General features: G+C 47.0%; 1 protein-coding gene across 3 annotated transcripts in view; it reads right to left on the reverse strand.

Moving 5' to 3' along the window:
* Positions 1-24,648, reverse strand: part of ATP8A2 (ATPase phospholipid transporting 8A2) — a 326,460-nt gene continuing 301,812 nt past the window's right edge. For all 3 annotated transcript variants that reach the window (XM_082759713.1, XM_082759714.1, XM_082759715.1), the window contains 2 exons: positions 12,819-12,910; positions 1-5,873 (listed from right to left, as the gene is read on the reverse strand). In XM_082759713.1, the coding sequence (XP_082615839.1) occupies positions 5,776-5,873; positions 12,819-12,910 (190 nt within the window). In that variant the 3' untranslated portion in view covers positions 1-5,775. The remainder of the gene's footprint in view (positions 5,874-12,818; positions 12,911-24,648) is intronic.

Below are 24,648 nucleotides of genomic sequence, written 5' to 3' on the forward strand. Positions count from 1 at the left end.
AACACACCCAGAAGGTAATGAAAAAAAAATAATAAAAAAAAATCAACCCCATACCAGCTTTGCAGGCAAAATCTCAAGTGCATTTATCACTGAACTCACTGCAAAACTTGGGGGGGGAATAAAACAAACAAGCCTTGCTCCGCTGAGTTGCTTTAATAAAATGTTTATTGGAAATATTTTTGTGCAGACATACGACAGTCAACACTGCTGTTCAAAGCTACAAATTTGCTAAGTTTTCTGAGCCCTCTAAAAAATATGAGTAAATGACCTTCATTTGTATTCAGTCCGGGAGGGAAACAAACCCCGCCGTAACGCGCCGCGGCACGGAAACTACCGGAGGACGTTAATAGGACGTGAAAATGGTAACACTTCTGCAGGAAAAAACCCACACACCATGGCTCTCGCTGCTCTGCTGGGAGCCAATTAAACATTCCCCCACAGCACTGCTCCGCTCTGCATACCCAGATTAAAACCTCCCCATCGGTAACAATATTTAAGCAATCTGAGCACAGATATGACAGGCGAGCGGGCACAGGGCCTGGCGCGCTGATGAAACGAGACGCCGCTGAAGAGCCCGCCACTCAAAACAGCCAAATATTTGACCTCCCGGAAACACGGGCCATGTTTTGGGGGCAGGAGGAGGGGTTTTTGTGTCGAACGGCTCCTCCAATACACACAGGCACACGTGGTCCCCAGAGGGCTTGGCTGCCCACAGCATCTGGAGCCCTGTTTGTAAGAGCCGAGAACCAACGTGGGGCAACTTTCCAGCCGAGGAGGACAGCGAACACTTGCACGCACCTCCCGAATAAAAACATCAGCCAGGAGGGTGAAGTCGGGCAGACACACCGCCTGTTACACTCCACGTTTTTGAAGAAACCCTGCAGATGGTTTGAAGCAGATTAATTTATGCCAAGACAACATCTGGAATATCTTCTCAGGAAGCCACCCAGTAAGGTGGTGGGAATGTGAAATAATCACGGCTTTCTGTTCATGTTGGCTCTGTCTCCCCTGGCTCCACCACGCCGTAATTACAAGGGTGCTGACCTCACGGCTACGCACAGTGACAGCCTGGCAAGAAATTTGGCTTTTCGTCATCGTTAGGTTTCTGCATGACTGCCCGGAGCTGGGGGCTCGCCCGCACGGAGCGTGCCCTTTACCCAGTTTGGTTTCCCTTCAGTATTTATGGAGATGCTGAGGGAGAGGCCCAGCAGAGTTCAACTTGTCTCACCACCAGACATAAAGGAAGGGTTTGGAGAGGCAGCAGCTATTTTACCTTTTGTCCATGCTGCAAACGAGGCCCTGCTCTTGGCTTTCAAACCCTGTCACAGCGGGAGCTGGGTTCCCAGACCAACAGCCCCAGTTGAGGCCTGCTGAGGCCTCAGTGACCTGCTGGGCCTTCACCCCTGAAACACCCCCACGCTCCCCACAGTGACAACTACAAATCATGGCTGGGGACAATGCTTGGATTTGAATCCGAAGCTCTCCGTTTTTGATAAGTGCTTTGGCTGTGCCTGTAAGAGCTGCCCGCAGCCCCGAGCTGTGCCCAGGGCAGGGAGCAGGGGCTGGGGCCTGGAGGAGGTGCTGGGCTGCAGCACAGGCAGGGGTGAGTCCAAGGCTCTGTCCTATAAGGTCAGAAAAGCTTTTGGGCAGCCTGAGGCCAGCTGTGGGGAGACTGCACAACACACATGGCCGGTGCCACGTCTCAGAAGCAAACTGCCAGGCGGATGCATCAGGCACAGCGTGGGCACAGCCAAATTCTCCTCCAAGACACTGTAGCTGGAAATACCCATCATGATATTTCACATCATCTCTGAGTATCGTGAGGCTCAGCAAGAGACACAGAGCTCACCCTGCAAACCGACTGGAGTTTAAGGTATTGATAGTGTGCAATGATCCAAAACCGGGGTAAAACACCCTCAGTGCCTTAAAACGAGGTAAAAACCTGACACATCCAAAGTGCCTCTTGGAGGTGAACGCCTGCTCAAGGGCTGCTCCGCTTCAGACCTGAGCTGTGAGGTGCAGCAGCAGAGGCACAGCTGCTGGAGTATTTAACGCTGCCACGGAGTCGTCATTTATAAAACCACAGCAGAATGGGAATCGGGCATCGCGGCACCGATGGCTGCAGGCGATGCAAAACCACAGATGGGGTGCGTTAGCCTACATGGACACAAGAAGCCTGCGGGACAGGGACAGCACGGGGACCAGGTGCCTCTCTCAAAGCCCTGGGGGTGCCCACAGCGGGCCAAGTTTCTCTGACCATGTAGCAGTCCCCACGTTTCACTCCTTCTGCTCCATCTGAGCTTTCTCCTCTTTATGAGCGTATTTATGATCATCTCCCAGCACACTCTTGAGTGCATGCTGCAAAAACAATGTGCTCTGAGTAACAGGAGCCTTCCTGCAGCGCCTGCTGCTCGCTGCTGGCCTGCACACCTCTGGCAGGCAGCAGAAGCGCGTGGTCCAGCAAAGTGCAGCTGAAGTGAGGCTCGGCTGGTGTCTTAATTTACAGCCCCTACAGCTCACGCTAACGCCGCACACAATTCTAGGTGCATTAGCAGCTTGCTTTGACTCAGATCCCGTTATTGGTTATTCGCCATTTCTCCCTGACGAGCTGTTATTGAACTCCAGCTCCCCGCAGCAGGACCCGAAGCCCTGTCGAGAAAAAACAAAGGCCAACGGGTTCCTCAGCAGGGCTCGGCTCCGCCTGCTGCTCAGCACCTCCAGCTTGGTACTGGGCGGCTGCCGAAAGAAGAGCAGCCGCTAGGAAAATAATGGGTATGGTGCTACAAAACCGAGCAACCAGACCCAGGTTTCATTTGGAAAATCACCACTTCTTCCTGAACACTGAAAGGAAAACAAAGCAGCAAACCCAAGCAAAGCCTCGCCACTGTGGTCAGCGCAGGGAGCTGCCAAAGAAACTCGCTCCTGACCAGCCCCAGGGAGTTAAATCCGGACAGTCAGGCAGAAAGCTCCCACTCCTGCTGCTCCCAGACCCTGTCTAGTTGGTAACGCTTCCTAAAGTGCTTTCAGAGGTTGCTGTTACATGAAGTTGTGTTAATGAACAGGGCTTTCTGTTGGCGCGGCACAGCTGCCCTTCTCTTGCTGCCACGACACTGGGACACACGGACACACCTCAGCGCTGCTCACAAGGGCCAGCCACTCCAACAGGCAGGCCGCGGCAAATTGCGATGGATTCATTCCTGTAATGACTCCACCGAACAAGAAGAATGGCTGGTCCTGACCTGGGTGGGCTCCACGGGATGCAGTCAGACAGGGACACAGCCTGCCCCCAGCCCCATGCCCATGCTGCAGAGCCGTGAGACGAACCCCACGTGCGATTTCCATCGAGCTGACACCCAGCGCACGGAGCTCGGCCTCAGCCAGCATTCACCCGAGGGAGGGGTTGTGTTTGGGACACTCGTTGACCTCAATTTACAGAGAGGTCAAAGCGATGCAGCCCGTGGCCTGCACCAATAAAATAAATCAGGCCAGGTGACAGCCGCTCCTCCCCAGCACCTCTCATTATGCTCTGTAAAACTTTTGTGGCACTAAGTTAAGCACAGAAGAGACTCCAGGCTCCTTTCTGTTCCCCGCTCAATACATTTATTTGCCCTTCTTCATTATTCAGAGGTTTTAAAAGTTTTTTTTTTTTTCTTTTTCCTCCAGTATCCTCATGAAAAGCCTCCAAATTGTTTACATGCCAATGTTTAGTGTGTGGCTTAGAGCACAAAGACTGAGCTGATCGCACTTTGTCTCAGTGGGAAGTTAATTTTACTTGTGGTGTTACAAAAGGAAGAAGCAGTTAGCAGTTTCGAGGACACCATGCATGTCCTAAATAGATTTTGTTCCCGAATAAAAGAGGCTGTTTAAGAGGTTAGATCAGGATTAAGATTTAAAAGCTGCTGGGATCAGGTTTAGCCTCCCCGTATTTATTCTCTCCCCAAGTATCCCTGCCTTTAAACAAAAGTCACCTCCCAGAAAATTACACACACACACACACACACACACACACGGCCCCTTGACATTCACGCCTATGGCAAAATTATTTGTGATTTTCCTTTATTGCACAATTGTCTCATCAGCAGTGCAGAAAGAAGGTGATGACTTTTTCCCTCCGTGCCACCAGCCTCACCCAAGAGCCATCCTGCCTGCCTGGAGGTTTCTTTTTCACGTGGACGGGGACCCAGGGTGGCTCTGGGGACTGAACTGCCACACGCGAGTGCTGGCATTTACCTACAGCCCTTCAGGGGGATGAAGCCAGTGGGCCAGGCTGCTTTGGGTTTGTTTTTGTTTTTCCCTCTCTCCTTGCTAAGCATAAATACTCACATTCAAATTGATTTCGGATATATTTAAATCAACAAAAGTTCTGGGTGATGGGCAATAGGGCAAAACACAGCGCCAACTTTTTAAACGCACAGATGTAGTCCATACATTAACCATGAAACCTGGCTAAAACACAGCACTATTTACTTTATGCTATTCAGAAACGTGGCTTGGCAACTAAAATTAATAGAACTTGTCTGGAGGACAGTGTAAGCTTTCTAAGGGCTCTTTCAGCCTTAACTTATGCCCCTGTTTTCTCTTTTTTTTTTTTCCATAACTCCAATATATGCAGCAGCACGCTTGCCCTGCTCCCAGTGAGTGGGTGAAGCCAGCATTCCTTCCAGGGCTCCGAAGTGGAAGCATCAGAAGCCTGTCGATGGATCTGATCTGGAAAAGAGACTGCTCGGACAGAACAAACAAACAGCACGTCTCCTCCTCACAATGACCAGCTCTGTGTGTGCAGGCACGTGTGTGTGTGTGTGTGTGTGTGTGAACCTCTCCTGACTTCCCCCGCCAGCCCGTCCTACCCCGTCCAAGAGGAAAGCCTCTTTTTTGGGGGATGCACGTGCCCTTCTTCCAAACAATGTGAAAAGCTTCTACCTCTCTGTTCTGGTTTGTTCCATTGTTATGATGGGAATGGGATAACAAGGAGGAAATCCCAGGCTAAATCCAAATACAACCCGCAGAGTTACCTACTGGAGTTCATGTTGTGCAGAATGCTGTACGCTCGATGCAGCTGCGCTGGCGAGCCCTCCAACCTTCACCTCCTGGCTTTGGGGGTAAGCTATTAATCGGTTTTCAGATAGCTAAGATAAGATAGAGCCCTAATAAGTCTTGTAAGAGGGCGGGAAGGATTCTGTGTAATTCGTTGCTATTGTCTTATTCTGTCATGAGAAGACAAATAAGCACTTTTAGCTACAGACTGTGTTTCCATTGCAATAAATAAAATTTATGCCAAATCGTCTGTTAAAATTTTAAATGAAAATCTCATAATCAGTGAATGTTACAGGGAATAATGTCTGCATGCAGCCATGTGCTCCTGGTCTGGGTGTAACCCAACAGGAAGCCTCAGCACCCCGTTCCAATTAAGCAAAGGCTGATTTCTCATGGAACATAAATTTTCTGTTTTTCTCCCAGAACAACCTTCTGCTGATGCTTTAAATAGTGGTAAAACATTGGTTTTAATTTCACACCTCACAGAGCACAGTCAAATGCTTCGTAACAACATAAACAGAACTTTAGGCAGAGCTTCGCAACTGAATTCGAACGATGATTCCCCCCCACAATAAATATTCAAGGTTTGCAGGGTAAATACAGAAACTGGTTGGCTAAGGCCACAGAAATGAGTTCTCTGGTGTTTTGGCTGCTGCTGCCAGCCCTAGTCGAGAATGCATTACGAGTGGATGCATCGACCCAAATCCCATCACTCCCACCACCCACCAGGTGAGGAGCCATTTATTCTATTTCTGTTCTCCTTTTGGTCGTATCGTAGGACCGAACAACCTCCGACTGGGAGACAACGCCGTGCTCTTCCTGGGAAAACGCGTACCCATCTGAAAAAAGCAAAGGAAGAGGAAAAAAAAATCACTGGAGTGCAGCTCAAAGGCACCCCTGGTTACACGACAGGCCACAACGATCTTCATTTCTGTGCTGCACTTCTGTCATTGACAGCGGCGCCCACAGGGCACTGGAAGGACAGCTGCCAGCTCTGCCTTCCCAGGCCACATCAGCGTACATGGTTGACTTTTCCCTCCGAGCTAACCCAACTAATAACTTTCAGATAGATTTTGGACACCAGGTTAACTCCCACAGTGGCAGAGCTTTAAGGACTTAACACACAGATTTGCATTTTTGGCTGACTCTGTTTGCTTGGCCTGGAGGAACATGGAAATGTTTATGCTACAACTGTCTCTGAGTTACATCTTAGCTCCATTCAGGATTTTTTTTTTTATACAAGTTTCCAGGTGTCATCCGACAAGTCACACTGAGAAACCCTCGATTCTCTTGGCCAGTCACCTACATCTCCAATAGGGTAAACTTCAACATACGCTGGAGGTCTCTGCTTTGCACAAGGGAATCCTGTTAGCTAGCACGGTCCTGTGGTCTCCCTAGAAATTACTCAGGTGAAAAGAGCAATGAGTCTGACTTCTTTCAAAGTACTGTGGACAAGGTAAATGACATTTTGGACCTCACCTGCAAAACGCCGCATTACAAAACAACCACAACAGCTAAAGGGCTGAGGTGCTGAAACACCAAGCAATACTTAAACCAGACATGAGCCTGCAGAAAAATTCTGAACAGGAAATGAGAGCAAAGTATAACAGTCCCTGTGACATCAAGGAAAGGCATTTGTCATTGAAAATGGGTAATCAGAGTGGAAGAGAAGGGGAGATTTGAATAGCTTCAAAATACAGAGAAAAGGGAAAATCACAGGCTATGTAAAACGTGGTAAGGCTTTGCAGTAGGAAAGAGCTAGTGGGTGTGAATTCTGCTTGGGAGAACCCAAGAATGACACCACGGCTCAGGGGTGGGGGACTTGTCATCTCCCCCAGGCAGCCCTGGGAGTGGGAGCTGGTGAAATCTGCAGTCCTGCCCCAGGACTTTTGCTTTCCCAGGATAAGTGGAAGAGGGTTATCCCTGGAAAAGCCAGGGCCTTTGCTGCCCGTTTGTGCTCACAGGGCAGACCGTGCACCCCCTTAGCATGTTCTTAGCAGAGGGGCACGCTAGCAGTTAGCTGACCTGACCCGCAAGCACGGCAGGAAACCTTCACCTCCAGCCGGGGGGGATTCCAGCAGAAACGCAGCACCCAGAGCTAACTGCGGTCACACTCCCCTCCTGCAGCCCTGTAGGAGCTTTGATCCAATCGCAAGACTGATTGCAGCGCTTCGTTTTGTTTTCCGTGAGCAATTCCCTGCCGATACACATAGGGCTGCAGAGGTACAGGTTGGGTTTTCTTGCCTCTGGCTGAAGGTTCATGAAATATATTCAGAAAATGCAAACACTTCTGGAAAAATGTAGGTGCATGCTGGATAACTGGAAGGGAAATATTTACAAAACAGGCTTTCATTGAAAAAAGGGTGGGATTCACACCTAAAGCAGTACCTCCAGTGGGCTTGTTCCACTCAAGGGGCCAGCACGCTGTTAGCTTTTGGGCAAAATTCTCCATGGAAAGTCAGTCTGGTAGTTTTTCACCAAATTAAGCCCTAAAAGACTGACAGCCGTGCCCCAGAACCTGCTCTGCATCACGGTGGCTTTGCTGTACATAGGTCATTCGGCAGAAAACACCTTAGCCCGAATTCTTTTGCTACATTAGATGATCAATGGTTAACAACAGCAGTGGCACGCGTACGCTCTCACGTTCTCGATCCACTCCGAAATACCAGCAGGGAGAGTTTTGGGCACACATCATGGGAAAGGCTGCGACCCCCAGACTTGCACGTCGCCTCCATTCAGTCAAAGCTCGACATTTGGCAGCATGCTGAAAACTTTTAGTGTTGATCTCCAGGCAGGAAGATGATTTCATACTATGCTTTTTGATTTGTGTTACGATTGAGCTGGCGCTTCGGGCTGCTCAGGCAGCTGCCCGTGCCTCGCAGGATCAGGACACGCTGGGACCGCTCAGCTCCCAGCCAGGCTCCCCGAGCAGCTTCTCCATTTCCACTGTTTTCAGACCCCATCCCAAAACAATGCAAGTTTCCATCTGCCAGTTACCAGGGAACTTTTTTCGGAAGTCTGAACTTTTCCCCCAACTCGGGTTTTAAAACCACACCTAGGAGCCTGCCCGGGGAACAAGGCCCTCATTGTTCCAGCCCGAGCAAGGAGCACCCTTCTTGGGGGCTTTGTGGGCACGACCCGCTCCCGGCCCTCGCAGAAGGAAGCAGCTTTGTACTCGGAGCCTTTCTGTCAGTGGGGAAAAGGAGCACTCAGATATCTGTCAGTGGGGCTCACTCGTTCCGAGGAGATTCCCGTTCTCATCAGATCTAAGGTTTCACTGGTACCAGATATTATCGGGCAAGCTGCTGAATTTTAAAAGCATCCTTTTTATTTTATTTAAGCTTTGATATTCTATTAGCAGATCAGAATCTGGTGTCCGTCAGGTTTCTGATTGAACAGGATCCATTTCTGTTCCCTGCAATGCCTGTTCTGGTCCGTGCAATGCTGGGTTAGAGAAGCTGCCTCCCCGTGTATGCCCTGAGCACGCCGCGCCATCCCAACAGCTTGCTGCCAAGATCAAAAGATCCCAAAATCTCTCCGACAAAGTGAAAATCAACGTCAGGGAATTACCTGGCCAGCCAAATTCCTTCTCTGGCCCAGCACTGGACTCTGCACTGTTTTTAAGGAGACTTCATGATGCCGCAGTTCACATCGACCAATTAAGCAGTAAATGCTAGCTCAGCTTTGACTTCTCAGGGAACCCTCTCCCACTTACCCTGGGAAAGCGAGAGCTGCTTTAAATCCTGAATGCTCTGAGTAATGCTTACAGAAATCATTCATTTCCCTGCTGATAAACTATGCCCATGTTTTCGGAAGGACCCAAGAGGGATTCCTAACAAATGGTCCCATCTCTGTCCTCCCAGACGCTAATTTATGGGTGTTTCCTCGTAGCAAACACGGCTCGATGCCACGGCATTGATTCTAAGCTAATTATTCCAATTTCTTTTTCAATCGATTTTAAAAGGTTGCAACTCCACTTGATATTCACCAAATACGTGGCTGTCTTGTAAAAAAAATACAGAACGTGTATTTCAAACACATGCAAGGTAAGAGGAAACGGAGTTTAAAAAGCATCTCAAGCTGCTACCCTGTTGTTTTTCAAATCAAAATGCACCGGGAGAAAAGCGAGAGGAAGAAGGTGTCTGCTGGTGGAGAATAAATGGTGGGATTAGAGCCCTCAGCATGAACACATTATTATTATTTATTATTTGCCAGCCCCCATACTGCGAAACGAACCTCAGCTGTCAGGTGCTTTCTCTCCATTGATTAATAAGGTGCAAACCATACGCTCCGCGTTCGGGCTTACCCTGTGCAATCACCGTGCTCTGTCAAGGGAAGGGGGATTTGCTTTGCTAGCCTAGGGAATCTGGGCCAAGCCCAGCAATCCTCGTCCAGGCACAGCTCTCGGCACTTCGGGGGGAGCTCTGCCAGAGCAGAGAGCGGGACTCAGCTCTGCTTTTAAGAGCGTGCGGAGACACAGGACGACTGAATGCTGCTGGTTGTTCTGAATTGCAGGAGGGAAACCGCGCTGCAGGGATTGTATCAGGCATCCCTTAGGGCCAGCCAGGGAGCAAGTGGGAGAGCATCACCCTTCCTGTCCTGCTGCGAGGCTCTGGGGACACAGGTGACAGAGGCCAGTCGTGTAAGGAGGTCAGGGGTTCAAGGACAGCCTCAGGTATTGCACCAGCTCTGGCTGGGATGGAGTTAACCTTCCCTGCAGCATCCCAAAATGTGCTGTGCTCTGCACTTGTAGCTCGACCAGCCCTGATATCCCACCAGTGTTGTGTCTATCGCCCAGCAGAGCTGGCACAGCACCAAGACTCCCTGCAAGGCCCCAGAGCCCCAGGCTGGGGGTGGGAGAGAGGTGGGGAGGGGGCACAGCCAGGGCAGGTGGCCTAAAGCAACCAGGGGGATATTGCACACCGTGTGGTGTCACACTCAGCCACAGAAGCTGGGAAAGGGCAAGGAGAAGGGGAGCTTTTATTGTGAAAACGTCTGTCCTCCCAAATCACCACCATGGGTGTTGAGGCCCTGCTTCCCCGGACGTGGCCAAGCATCGCTCATGGATGGGAAGCAGAAAATTATAGTGCTTTTCTTTTTTTCTCCTTTTTGCTTCCTCATGGCCTTTGCTTGCTTTTTTGCTTGCTCTTTAAATGAATTATCCCTATCTCAGCCCTCGAGACTTTTCCTTTCCATCATACCTTCTTCTCCCCCTTTTAGTTTGAGGAGGGGAGTGAGAGAGTGGTTGTGGTGGCGTTCAGCTGTCCGGCAGGGTAAAACCACCCCAAGTATTCACAAATTTTGCCTAAAGGAGATGCTACTTTCACAAAGTCAGAACAAAAAAAGGAAACATTAACTTGGACAGAGACTTGGAAAAGGTTTGCCTGGAGAAGAAGTCATTGCCATCACCACCGCCAACAACTCCACTGCCAAGGTCTGGCCTCAGCACGTGGGCTGGACAACCATACACAATTCTTCCACTGAAAGCCCCACGGCAATGCCATCAAGTCTCGTGTTGTGCTAACACTTTTGGGTAGGGGATGGCTCCAACAGCAAGCTATGAGGCACACCGAGTGAGCTTCTATCCTCTGACACAGGGCTGTGCAGGCTTACCCCCACATCTTTCCCCTCGGACCCTGTAAACCACTAGAAGTAGCTCTGAAACTCCTTGTGATGTTTTTCTAGCACCTAACTAATCTCCACGTGATTGGAAATGAAGTTTTATAGGTGTCGCTTCCTCACCAAAATCCTGGAAACTGTTGTTGTCAACAGCAAAATGAAGTGAATCTCAAGCTAGTGCTGCATCTTTACAATCTGTGCTAGGAATTTTAACCTCATTTTTCTTCCTCACTGGGACCAAGGCAGCTGATTTGCTTAAGCCTTTGTCAGCTCTATCTAAACAAACCATTTTCGTGTTTTATATGCAAGTGTCAGATTCTGAGTTGAAGTCACACAAGCAGTTCTTGGAAGAAGTGGCCTTCGCAGGCTGGGAACTTGGAGCCTGGTAATAACACACGAATGATTCAAGACTTCAAACGGAGTGCGTGTAGTGTGATTTAAGATATTGGCCCAGCGAGTCAAGGCAACTGCCCTATTCATCAATCCTTTGGCTTTGAAGATTTCTAGCATTTAGTAAACACTTTTACAATTTAGGGCTGTGAAAACAGCACACATGTTCCCTGAATTTCACATGGCCTTGTACATGCAGCAGCTATGCAACATTTGAAAATAGCATTTGACAAGAGATGACAGAAGCTTTAAAGAATCATGGATGCACCATAAAAAGAGTCTTTCAAACCTAGCAGTTTCACAATCAGAATCTACATTCATGCGAAAAGCAGACGGCTGACTGTAACCTGTCCCGACTCATTTAGCACTTAATCATTTGCATTTAATAGGGAAGCTGGTTATCCAAATTAGGGCTTATTTTGATATCCCGTTTTTCTTTCCCAATAGCTATTCACTTGCTTACAACCCGATGATGTGTTCTACCAAACTAAAAGCAGATATCAAGCCTGAGCTGTCACTACTGGTGCATCTCCTTTTTGCACTGTGCTAAGTCTCTACAGCAGACTTCCTCGACAGCAACTTATTTATGTGTTTTACTGACTCGCTCTGCCAATCATCTCCTGTGGAATTTCCTCAAGGAGCGTGTCTGTGTGCCCACAGCAGAGCTGCAGTCAACATCCCTGGCTCCTTGACGCAAAGGATTAAAACCTGGAAGAAGCAGACGGTTCACAGGGCTGCTCTGCTCATCCGTCACCTTTGCCAAGAGCAATGGGATTGATTGCTAAAGACCCTATATCCCCCTGACAGTAACAGCCTTACAGCTGCTCTACAAAGGACAAAGACGAGCAGATCCGTCACTGTCCCACCCACTCCGGTCTAATTCCCCGTAGGAAAGAGGAACACCTCAGGCATCTGAGTTCTCAAATCCCAGCCCTGCTTCCATGACCGAACCACAACATTTCTGCCACGGAAAAGGACGCAGCCAACAAGTGAGCGTGGACTCCAATTAGCTTCATGGGAGTCTTAAACAGTCAAAGGTGTAACTCACTGCAACGGTGATACAAAACCCAAATCCTGCGTGCCTGCCCCTTGCCCTGTGAGCAGCAGTGCTGCATGCTGGGGCTATTTCTTTAGTCAGCTGAGCAAAAATACCTCAGGTCTAGCAGGTAAAGGCCTGTCTTGTTCCTCCAGGATGATGAATAAATGGATGACCTCAACGTGCAATTTATTCCAAATAGCAGCAGTGAAAAGGTGTGAGGTTGCCTCTCTCCTCCCAAAGGATGACAAAGAGGGAGAGGAGCGAGGCAGCTCTGCACGCCTTGGCTTTCCTCGTCAGAAACATACACAGCTCCCAAGTGGCATCCCCGAAATATCCCTGTATTCTCAGCTAACCACAGCTAATGAGACTGGATTCATAAAGAAGCCATTTCTATGTAGGCTAGGCTCTATCACAACATTTATTTTATCCTGCAGAGTTTTTGGTTTTACAGCATTCTTGAGACCATCAGGATTTTGCACGTCGAGAATCTGCATATTGGGATTTTGTCATTTGGGCCTGCTGATTGGATCCCAGGGAATTACCCGCATTTGAGCTCTGCTTGCCTAGGGCCAAATACACTAATTCCACTTCCAAATGCATGTCTCTTGGTTGGCAGCTCAGCCTCTGCACTAGATTATCTCTACCTACAATTTAATTAAAAAGTAATCACCCTTTGCTTCACTCATCTGGGACTGACTGCTGTGAAACACACACGCATACGCCAACCATTACTTACGTGAGACACTTTGCTGGACAGAGTGAGCACGGAAAAGGCTCGGAGGAGTTTTCCTGCCGAGCCTTTTTAACAAATGATCACGTTCGTTCACACTGAGGGAGAGAAAAAATAAATACATCAGTGAGTAACCAGGTAATTTCAGGATAAAAGTCAACTATATTCACAGTACTTGGCAACTTCAACATTGTCAGTATTTGAGATGGTTGCAGCATGATATATTTTTTGTAATTGCACACTACCAAGAGTACTCTCCAATAATGGAAACGCCTCCTTCCTAAGGCCACTTTTTAGAGTTTTTGTTTAGTTCATCCATCCCTAATATCATGACCATGGTGATTTCTGAATGCGTGATGTTGGTGAAATGTTACAAGCCATATCAAATTTCTGACATACCAAGCAATATGGAACATTTAAAAGGAGGTCTTTGAGTATTATGTACACAAACCAAAGCACCCACAAATTGTCTTAGAGAGAAAAAGCAATGAATTGGGGCTTAACACATGGTAAAAGGCTTCTATCACACCAACAAAACGTCCCCACACAAACAAAGGCGGCACCATTGTTAATTTTGACTTCTGAAGAATGTTTTCATTTTCATTTTCACCTCCAACACTGGAAAGAAAACTTCCTATCTGGTTTTTGGTTAAAAGCCCTCTTTGGTTTACACAGTTCATGTTAAAGGCTTGAATTTACCAAAAGTAAAAACATAAACTTTGGGTGAAAAATAGAATAAGCTTTTCAATCAGTTGAAAGAGAAAACTGACTGGATTTAACACACGCATACGAGTCATTAGAGGTACTGTCCACTCTGCTTTTTACAAAAACTACTCATTTCAAGAACTTTAAGCCCAGAACAGATGGACAAGAGCTAAGGTTCTGACCTTTCAAAGCACGTAACTACCTATGCAAGTGACATAAAGTGCAATAGGGTTTTAAATAGTGCAGGTATCCAAACCTCTTTGAAATGGGGCCTCCAGTGACTGTCGTACATCAGATTACTAAGAAATGCATATTAGTCTATTTTAGTTCACAGTTTGAGGGACTGGGTTGTTTTTTTCCCCCATCTCACACCTATTCCTAACACTGAGGTGGAGATAGTACACGAAAGGGATCTGCCTGCTAGCGCAGCTCCTGGCAGTGCCTCTATCCCATTCACACCACATTTACACTGCCCGCTTCCATTTCCAGAATCTGCTTGTTCTTCTCATGCCTTCATTCACAACTAATTCCTCTGGTTACGTGGCTCATGTAGATACACATCTGAAAGGTGTACGTTGGTTTCTTTTTTGGGTTAGATTACAAGTTCACATATATTTGGTATACGAAATGGAAATCCCAACAAGCACAGCTGCTGCTGCCAACAAGCTCACAACAGCTTTCCACAAACAGCTCCCTTTCATTGAAGCAATTTGCTGACTTCAAACAAGAAAGTAAGCAAAGAGTCTCCGAGACGTCTACAATGTGTAACCCAGCCACGCAGGCTTATATGCCACTTAATATTCCATTAGGTTAATATCCAGACTCGCAATCCCATGCTCAGTGTGTAACTAGATGCCCATGAAAGAAAGGGAGGAATCCTCCAATCCTCCCCCATCCCCCTCTTTTTTTTTTTTGCTGTGGTCTCTAAGCCCAGCCACCCAGGCTAGGAAATTGTACATCCTAAGGACCCTTCCTTGAAAATCTTTAAAAGCTGTCAGTATTTTCAGGCACTTGGTCTCTCCTCCTTCCCTTGCCATAGTAGGATCACACCTACAACAAATGCACCAGGTTGCTTTCCCTGTCTGAAGTCAGTAGTATTTCCTAGGTAGTATTTTCCTTCAATAGAAGTTGATGACAGATTTGGAAACAAAACTACAGATACCTACTGAAAGCATCAAAAAACTTTTAAGAGCTCTTGGATCCTAAGCTCTGCATGCACTCAAAGAAGAAAGGACTACAAGTTTCATCTGAAAACAGGGTTACAGTGTGGAAGCTTCTGAAGATCTTGGAAGATCCAACTTAGGAAAGAAAAAGGCTGTCCGAGTAAAAGAAAAAGCAGGCAGAATAGAAAGTGTGTAGTACAGAGGACAGGGTCCATCAGGTAGGCACAAAGTGAGACACGAGGTTTCTCTAAACTTAGACTTACAGGGTTGACCACCTCCAGCATCCAGAGTTACTGGTGCATGTACTAACCAGCAGCGCTCTGCTGAGCAACCTCCTGCTGACTGCAGAGGACTGCTGGTAGGTTGGAAGTGCACAGATGAAGGGTAGTGAAACAATCAAAATTGGCCTGTGAATGACACAAGTGGCATACTTGCTCATCTTCTGCAGGTAAAGGAGAACATACAGGCTGGGTCCACCCATCTCAGCAGGAGAAACAGAGGCTACTTACAACAGGGATCTTGCACCGATCAAAAATGGTAGCTCTAAGGGACAAATAAATAACTTCTGCCACAAAATTCGGACACTGAGAATTGAGTTAGCCAAGCCAACAAAAGGCATGATGGATATTTGCTTCTCAGCCCATCTACAGCACCAGATGAAGCACCAGATGTTATCTGCTACAGGCCGTTCATGGTTAGCTCCTTGGGCTTCTACGTACAACGTGGGGAGAAACGCGTGCTGTCAGGGGACCTCTGACCATGAGTGACACGGGACAGCTCTAAGGAAGCCAAAGCCAGACTATCTTTGATATCGCTAATTACAAACAGCAATTCCAAAAACTCCAGTCACATCTGTTTTTCCCATTTGGGAAATTATATTGGATCTCGTCTATGCAGAGGAAGAAAATCTCAAGGCAGAATTAGAGCATTTGTGGCTTAAGTGCAAGCGGTGATTAAACACGCTGCAAGTCAAGACCAGTCAAGCAATATCAAATGAGCTCTTAATACAAAGTAGTAAATGCAACACAGCTCTTCAGAAGCGGGTAAGTATTTGATTTATTAACCGATATTAGATCTCCCAATGCAAACCCTGAAAGGAAAAAAAAAATAAAGTGAAGTTAAGTGGATTACTTAACCACACCAAAGTGTTTGCACTGATACCAGTCGAGTCCCTGCTTTCAGAAGAGGTTTTCTTCTTCTGCCATCAGGTTAACAACAAATTAAGACTTCTCAGTCATCCTCCACTATGGTGCAAAACTAGTGACGACCTCAGAATCCCACGAAGGCACAAGATTAGTCCTTGCCCACAAAAATATTGCTTGTAAATCAATCCTGAGCGCAAGCTGTGACTCTAAGTGTTAAATCTGCTCTCCAGGCACTGCGAGCCAGTGCCTAAGTCCTCCCAGCAGGGTCTAAGGGTGTCACCTTCAGACGCATCACAGCAAAAGAATAAAAGTTAACGGGATCACGTGCCGAATACTGGATGTAGTTGTGTTTATACTCAAGACCTAAAAATGGTGTCAGAGGGAAAGAAATCACAAACCCAGACATCCTGATGGGAGCCAGTGACCTGGAAAGTGACAGTGAAATATGCTGAAGTTGGCTGGCTGGTGACCTCGGAAGGGGTAAGGGAGAAACATCATCTATCTGTGATTACACCAAGGACACAGCACATGGACAAAACGCTTGGTACTAGAAAAAATAAACAGGAGCTCAGAACAAAATCTAGGAAAAATGGCCCAATTCTGAGGGTTACTATTAAAAAATGATTAAAGAAGTAATTATTCAGGTAATCTAAAACCAGTTATCATTAATAAAGAATACCTGGTGCAAGGAATATCTTTCAATGGCTTCCTCAGAGGGCCAAGATGACTTGAGCCCACAAATTCATTAAGTGGATAACAAATTAAAAGGTGAACTAAAAGCGTCATGTTAATTCATAACAAACAGCATTTTCCATTCCATGAATAAAATAACTCTTCCATTTTGATATCTGAGTTGCTCTGAGGTGTCAACAGGGACCTTCATTTTATTTCTGTGTGTTCTCTTCCCGCTCCTCACAAAAGCTTAAATCCAGGCAACAAACATCTGGCTTTGCACATTCAAATGAGGAGCATCAAAACAAACAGAATAATTCAAAGCTGACCACAAGGTCCCGCTGGCTCATTTGCTCAAGTAATTAAAAAAAGATGAGCTTCACCACCAATTAACCTACTGAGCACTAATTAGTGTTAATGAGGATTTGCCATACTTGGTAGAGCTTGACCCAGAATGTCCTCCCCGGTTCACTAATTGGCTGGTGGCAAAAGCAGGACGCACAAAGAGGGGAAGGTTAAAGTGGATGCAGGTGTCTCTTAAAACTGGATCTTCCCTGAGAAAACATACGCAGAGCTTAGCTTAAAAATAAATAAACAAATAAAAAGTCAAGCCCCCCTCTTCTCTCACATGAACCTAACTCTTACGAAATGAGTTGTGGTTCTGTGATTCTGAGTTTGCACTTTTACTATGATGTACTAGTGGAGATATAAGGCACAGGCACACCAAATGGGCAAAGATGCTTAGCTGCTGTTGTTTTTAACTTGCTGCCCTTCTGGATCATTCAGAATTCAGTCAGATACATCTGAAATGACCTGGTTTTGTTTCCTGCCTTTCCACTTTCTTGAAGGCAGACTTGAGGTATTACTGAAGCCTCGCTAGGGCTGCTGAAAACTATACAAAACACAGAAATGTTTACATCCCAGCTGCTGTCCCTCCACCTTAATAGCACCCAATGAACCAGGACAGAGGCACGGCTGTTCAGTTCAGCACACCCAGTGTTAGCATCATGGGTAACATGAAGCTAGCACAAGACCAGAAAGCATATGGAAGTTTTCCCCATCATTTCAATAGCTATAAATCCCCTTGCCCTGCTGCCTGCAGGTGCTGTACCACCTTTTCTTCTGTCCTATGCTACTGCCATGGCATCAGCAACAGATAAATCTTTGTACAGCTTGGTTGAAACCAGAAAACCCTGCAAAGCTCAGGCTGAAATTCTGCCCTTAATTCCACGGCGTTCCTCCTACCCATATGCACCTTCAAATGGCGCAGAAGACAAACCCTTGTTTAGCAGCTTTCTTCCCCACTATCACATTCTGTTAAACATCTCGTCATCCATACAGCCCTAGCTGCTTGCATTCACCTCCTGGTGCAGGTAATGTCCTGGAACTTGCTGTCATTGCACTACGACAGCAGGGAGGAAGGGGAGAAGAGAAAAAAAAAATATAAAACATCCAGTGTGGCTGAACAAGTAAAAAGATCAGAACTTTCTGTCCCTGACATCTTTTACTGGGGATTTGATTTTGAGGGGCTGAGAGGATGCTGCTCTCTCCCTTTTCAGAATTTAGAAATAAAACATAGTAATTAATTTCTTCCATACGTTCTGTACAGTAATTTACACGAGTTTGCTGTTTCTCTGTTGACACGCTTCTGTCTCTGAAAGCTGCATCACCGTAAAATATGAAGAGAAAGAAAAAAGGTCTGACACAACCAGACTCCTCCAGCTTTGATCAATCAATCACCGAGCCATTTACAAGCAGATTGTTGATTTTCATTTCAATCTCTTGCTTCTCAAACTCCATTAAGTTTCTCCTAGAGGTTAATTAGAAGTTCAGGCATGATGAATTTTACATCAGGATGACCTGGCACGGGGGGGGGGGGGGCTCGCAGACCCCTCCCCAGCTGCTAGAACACAGCAATTATTGCTGAGGATGCATTCACTTCTCACCAGCCCCATCCCTCACCTTTAGTGCTCCATAACACTGCTGAAGCAGTGTCAGTCACGGCTCTGATGGACAAAGAGCAATGCGAGCCAGGCAGAGGCTGTGCCCGGAGCTGTTAAACTGGAGTTATGCAGCAGGCAGAGAGATGACAACGAGAGCAGACTTGGCATAAGGAGAGTGGAAAAAACAACTTGCTTACAGACCAGGAGCTCAAAATCGAGCAAAATGCAAATATGCTCAAATGTGAGTCACACCAAAGCTGAGGATTTGGCAAAACTCTGTACATTCACATACCCAGAACAACCCCAAGGCTTTGGAAGAAAGGGCTGTGCACGTGGAAGTTGCACCCTGAGCAAATAGGCCTCCAAAGCCCAGAGGATGGAGGTGTCACAAAAAGAAATCGCCCTCTAACAGAGCAGTTAGAGGAGCAACTGAAGTCTTCTGCTGGTTTCTCTGCCCTGATCCACAAAGGGGAGATGTTATTTTTGGTTATCTGTCATTGGATTGCAGGAATGTTTTACTATGAGGTCAATCAGGGTAGGAGGTCTTTTTAATTTACAAGGCAAACAGGCATTCCTGATAATGAAGCTGCAGTGCAATCAAAGGAAATCTCCGGAGCATTTCACAAGGAAGTGTCTGAGATTTATAAGTGGCAAAACAAAATTCAGCATTTTCTTTGCCGAGCCAGTGTCTGCACACACTGCTTTATCACTCAGGATGCAGCTGAAATAAGGAGACATCCAAATCCAAGTCCCTTCTGCCTTCTTCTGTAAATACTTGGTGAGCCATCAACAAAAACCAGGCCGTGGCTAGAAGACCAAAGGGTCTCCAAGACCAAGCACAGGGAAGCACGGCCTGTACCACTTGCAGGCCCAGAGCTGCCAGAAGTTACCTATCACAAGAGACTCCTGCACCAACACAGCCAGGCTCTAGGGAGTGCCGAGTCCTGGCTACGGGTTCAGCAAGAGCTGACTGCCCAGGGAAGCTGGAGGCATTGCGTCCTGCCATGGGGTAACACCTCCCGGTGGTGTTACCTCAGCAGCTCTCTTCATCTGCTTCCCAAGTACATGTCTGCCACAGGTGAGAACTCCCTTTCTTGACACAGAAGGTGACTTTTTAAGGAACTTGCCTTCTTTACGAGTTATTTTTGACATTATCCAGCCAAGCATTTAAGCATCAGATGTGTCCAGATGCACAGCTTCTCAAGGCCAACTCAGAGCGGCCAAGCAGTGGTGACTTCCCCAGGTCTGCAACGCGTGGCACCGAGCTCTGCTCACAGCCACTGCAAGCTGTCCATCCTGCCTGGGTGGGAGGAGGTTAAGTAGTGTCAGGCAGCTTCGGTGGAAGCTCCGAAGACATCCTTTCATCCGTTCATATATCCTGTGGAGCCACGATCAGTTGAGATGATCCAGCTGAGGAGATGTGGCAAGGATGGGACTGTATAACCACGGTCGGTGGAGAATGATTTGGGAACCACACCAGCCCTGCACCTGCAAGGGCACACGAACCCATAGCCCTCTCAAATGTCATCACAGCTTGTGGTTTGGTAGCGTGATACTCTACCAGAGCAGAAGCTCTCCTTTCCCATCGTATCTCAGAGGTTTGCACACACAGAAGCCAGCCTGCAGCAGGCCCCCAGCCAGGTGCACGTGGGTCTATCCATGGGTCAAACCCCTTGTGCCAGCACAGAACCACCTCGCAGCAGCAGATGAGCCAAGACACATCATGGGTTTCTGCCAGCCCCATGTGCAACAGCAGGGCTGTATGCTAAATTCTGGGGCCAAATTCTCCACTCCAAGCCCACAAAATCCTCTTCAAGTTGGTCCTTAGAGTCATATGGCTAAAAGAAGAACAAAGCTTTCCTTTGGGGGGCAAGCAAGAATGATTTATATTTTCTTTCGTCATTACTGACGAAACATTACATTACATTTCTCCTAAAGGAGAAAAAACAAACAGATTCCTTCCTTGACTTCCAAGATCACTTGGACAATGCAGTCTAGCCTTCATTTTCAAGGCTGCTGTTCCTAAACTTTCCAAACCCTCCTACTTCAAACAGAAGGTGGTATTACCGAGCACGTTTTAAAAGCACCATTAAAAAAACATCAGACATAAAACATTACACGCCTCTCTGAAAATCAACAAGCCCAAGAAAATAATAAATGAGATCTCTCTCCTCAGAGTGCCTTCCATTTGGAAGCACTGGAAACATTTAGCACGTGTTTATGCATTTCATAACCTGGGGGTAGGGGCAGGCCTAGGCCTCACTGTCAACTGTCCCAAGGCAGTTAACATAAAGCTGAAGCTGCTCAATTTTGCCTTCAGCCTTTCCAAAACGTGGAAATTGACTCAATTTAAACCCCTGAAAAGCAAAAAAGGCTCAGTATGACTTGCTGCTTTTCGACTACCCTCCCTTCAGTATCAGTGCTGTTTACTTCTCATCCTGAAGTGCCTCACTTTGCACTTACTCTAGTGGGTGCTCGGTCGTATCCTCTCCAGATAAGGTGGCAATACAGCTGCAATCGTAACATTCTTTTCCTCATCACTCATATTTTTTCAGGAGCAGTCACCTTGGAGGTTGAAGTTTTCCATGCTTGATCTTTACACGCAGGTGTAGTGTTTTGATTCATTTTAAAACACATTTTTAGTAAACATAAAATAACTTGTGTTCAAAAACTCTAAACCCTAAACTCTGAACTACAATTTCTATTATTTTTTTTTTTAAAGAAAAGGAGAATAACAGCTTGCAGCAACAACAAAGACTGATGAGCTTTGAAACTGTCTGGATACAATTTAGAGCAAAGCCCAGGACATTTGGTGGATTTGGAAAAAAACAAAAACCCAAACACCAACCAAATTGTTTTTCTTTAAGCTTAAGTATTTTGAAATGGTCCACTAAGCATTCAATATCTAGTACAACTTTTTGTCTTCTCGTCCTTGCTAGAAGTAACTCGGCACTTTAATCTTTGCCACAACTGCCTACCTTCAGAGGAGGAACGCTGCTGCCCTGCCTCTCCTCAGAGATGTGTCAGCCAGGGCAGGAGCCAGGGCAAGACTGCTGAAGCCATTACGCTGCAGTAGTTGTTATGGAGCACGTCTCCTGCTGTGCAGCCTAGAGGGAAGATTTCTTCTCTCCCCTGCTGAGATCCCCGATGCCCAACCCAGTAACTCAGGATTAGGCATCAGAGAGACTGGCCCCTTAATCAGTTTTAACTCGTCTTGTTATGTTCCTTTTTTTTTTTTCTTTTTTTTTTTTTTTTTTTTTCTAATCTTCCCTTTCAATTTACAGCTTCATTTTGGCCTTTGTGCTGATACTGTACCTCCGTCAACTTTGACTTTGCTAGCAGATTTGATCACAGCCCTAAATCCTTCTCCAGGTCACCAGGTTTTAACCTTATTTGTGCGCTGGATCTCCCTCACGGTTACGTGATAGGCACAATCAGGATGTGAAGTAATTAATTGCACTGGAAAAGGGGCACGTCAGCTCCAACTGGTTTGTGCTAGCACTTGGGTCCCCGGTGCCAGCAGGAGCATGGTAATCCTTCTTTTATCCCCCCACAAGATCTTGACATGCTCCCGGCCACCCCTGCCCCACTGCCCCGCTCAAAGCAGAACCAGTCCTGGTAACTTGTAAGTGCCTTGCACATATGAGGCTTAAAAATGCCAGAAATTATCAGTACTTATTAAAATGAGGAAGTAATGTGGCAATTCTTTACTGCCACGGGGCAGGCGGGAGAGGGGAAGGGACAAGTGTAAAATAAAATGAAATTAAGCATTTTCCATCTACCACACATGAACGTCTACCATATGGAATCAAAGAATTTAACAGAAAAGCACTGATATCATTTTATGTGCGTTTTGCTAGTAAAAGGAGTCTAATATCTTTTTACTAGTAAAGCTGCAAGGAAAAATCGTAAATATGCCAGTCACTTTGTTGCGTACGCTGGTGGAGAAATCTCGCCTTTCCTCTCCAGAAATGGTGTGAAGACCATCTGGAAAAATTGATAAAAAAAAGCCCCTGAAACCTCAAAAGCAAAACATACCTCTCCCCTCTTCAACCTCGTTTTACGCTCAGCTGCACTGATGGGCCCGATGCAGATCGCAGTCCTGCATACCCACACACCAAAGTCAGCGCACTCACGAAGCGAGGACGTGGCTCCAAACATCCAGTGCTGCTTACCCAGTTGAAAATGCAAGACTGAGTTTGTTTTAAGTAGGATTTGTTGTACCTGCTGATGCGAAGGGGCCTTGCTGGCACGGTCTCCCTGTTGGAGGGGATGTAATTTGGACTGCAGCACTGAAGAGATGAAGTGCTTTGAAACAGAACGAGCCCACGCCTCATTCCTCTTGATGTGAATGAAAGCACTCGCCTCTTCCTCAGCAATGAGGACATGAGGTCCTCAAGCTCATTCACAGGTTTGTTAAAAGAGAAAAAATAAGTCAATTTTAGCATTACTGCTCCCGCCCAGGCAAGGCTGGAGGCTCCATTGCCCTCAGCGGTGTGCGCAGCCCCAAACCCACGCCAGGCTTCCCTTCTCCTCCTCCCCATGGACCCACAGGGTGGGCAGCTCTCCACGAGCTCCTGTGCCAGCTGAGTGAGCGACTGCCCACCCCATCACACCGCTACTGAAATGAGATAGGTGTCTGCCCTCACCCACCACATAAAACCTGGGCTGAGATCACTACAACAGCTTGCACTCGGGGTGAGAGCCAGGCACACGCGTTTCACTCCAGCAACGGGCAGCTCTGGTGAAAAGCACTGAAGCGAAAGAGGATCTCCACCAAAGGGGACAAACAGCAGAGAAACTAGGGGGGGAACTGCAGTTTTGGGTACTCTGAAAACCAGCATTTGTTTTACAAAGTGGAAATAAAGGAAAGAGGTGGCGAGCTATCGAGTAAAAAGGCATCCTGTGAAAAATGCTGTGCAAAAGCATGATGTTGGGCTTCCTTGTCTGCTGCAGCTCTACCAGTTAGTTCAGCTCTCTGTTAAATGAAAGACTTTGCCTCCAAAATTTCCAAATAATTTGAAGAAATTGCTCCCAATACTTCGCCGATGCAAGCACTTATCCACAACAGTGCAGACGGGCCTTCAGCTCCTTGTAGGGCATGCCGCATCGCTCAAATATCATCAATATCAAATACTCTCCTAATCCCAGCCACCAAATGATTACAAAACGGAACAGAAAAGCAACCAAAAAGCTACTTTCAAAAGGGAGCCCAAGGCAGAGAAACCCTCCGCAACTGTAAAGCTACTGTCACAAAGACTGTGCTGCACAGCTTTGTTTGCTTGCCATTCGTGGGCCATCGGAGCACTGAAGTGATGTGGGTTTCCAAAATGAAGTTTGTTTTGGTCACTAATCGGGCTTTACTCCCCCTGAACTCCTGCTGACTTCAATGCGAGGTTAGATGGAGTGAAAAGTGAATGAAGACTTGAAGATTTGGCCCTTTATGAGCCAAGACTTAGTTGTAAACTTACCTCAAGACACACACACAAAAAAAATCCCTGCAGCTGAGCTCAATGCCACTTTTGAACACAAATCTGTCGAAAACCTGTTTGTTTTCTTTGTGTAAATCTCGCATGTTAACATGATTAGCTCTGCTGGGCAGGTGTCTCCACATGTCCCTGTTTGCTTTGGCACACGAGCTGCCCCTCTCACCTCTCTGAATTCATGTAAATTTGGTGCTAAATCCTGCCCTTTGTTACATGAGAGTGCCAGGCAGCCCTCTCCCCTCCTGCACCACGGCTCGCTCATGTTGCAGCCAGGCTGGGTGCCAGCCCCGCTCTCCTGGCTGCCAGGCTGGGGAGGACCAACGCGGACACTCATCTTCCACAAGCTGGCATGTGAGCGTGGCACGGGGTCCCTCACTGCATGCTCCTTCCTCTGCTTCTCAAACAATTTCTGGAGTTGCTGGTTTTCAAGGGATTTTCCCCTGCTTAAATCCCCCGCTCCTGGGAATCTTCTGATTTTGTGATCATTGCAGCTTCCAAAGAAAATAAAAGTAAGGTTTTAGGTGTCCAGATGTGATACAGAGAAAAAAATGAGATCATGACCCCACATCTCAGAACAATGCACTTAATATCATCCCTTCAAGCATCACGCTAGTGTTATTTGCAAGGTATTTGGGACCCAGATGTAGCACTCAAGTTATCGATGCTCTTCCCTGCTAAAACCATCCCCCCTCTACTGTTTGCTTCCTCACTTACCATTCCTA

This window comes from Aythya marila (genome assembly GCF_965140915.1).
Source record: "Aythya marila genome assembly, chromosome: 1".
Lineage (NCBI taxonomy): Eukaryota > Metazoa > Chordata > Aves > Anseriformes > Anatidae > Aythya > Aythya marila.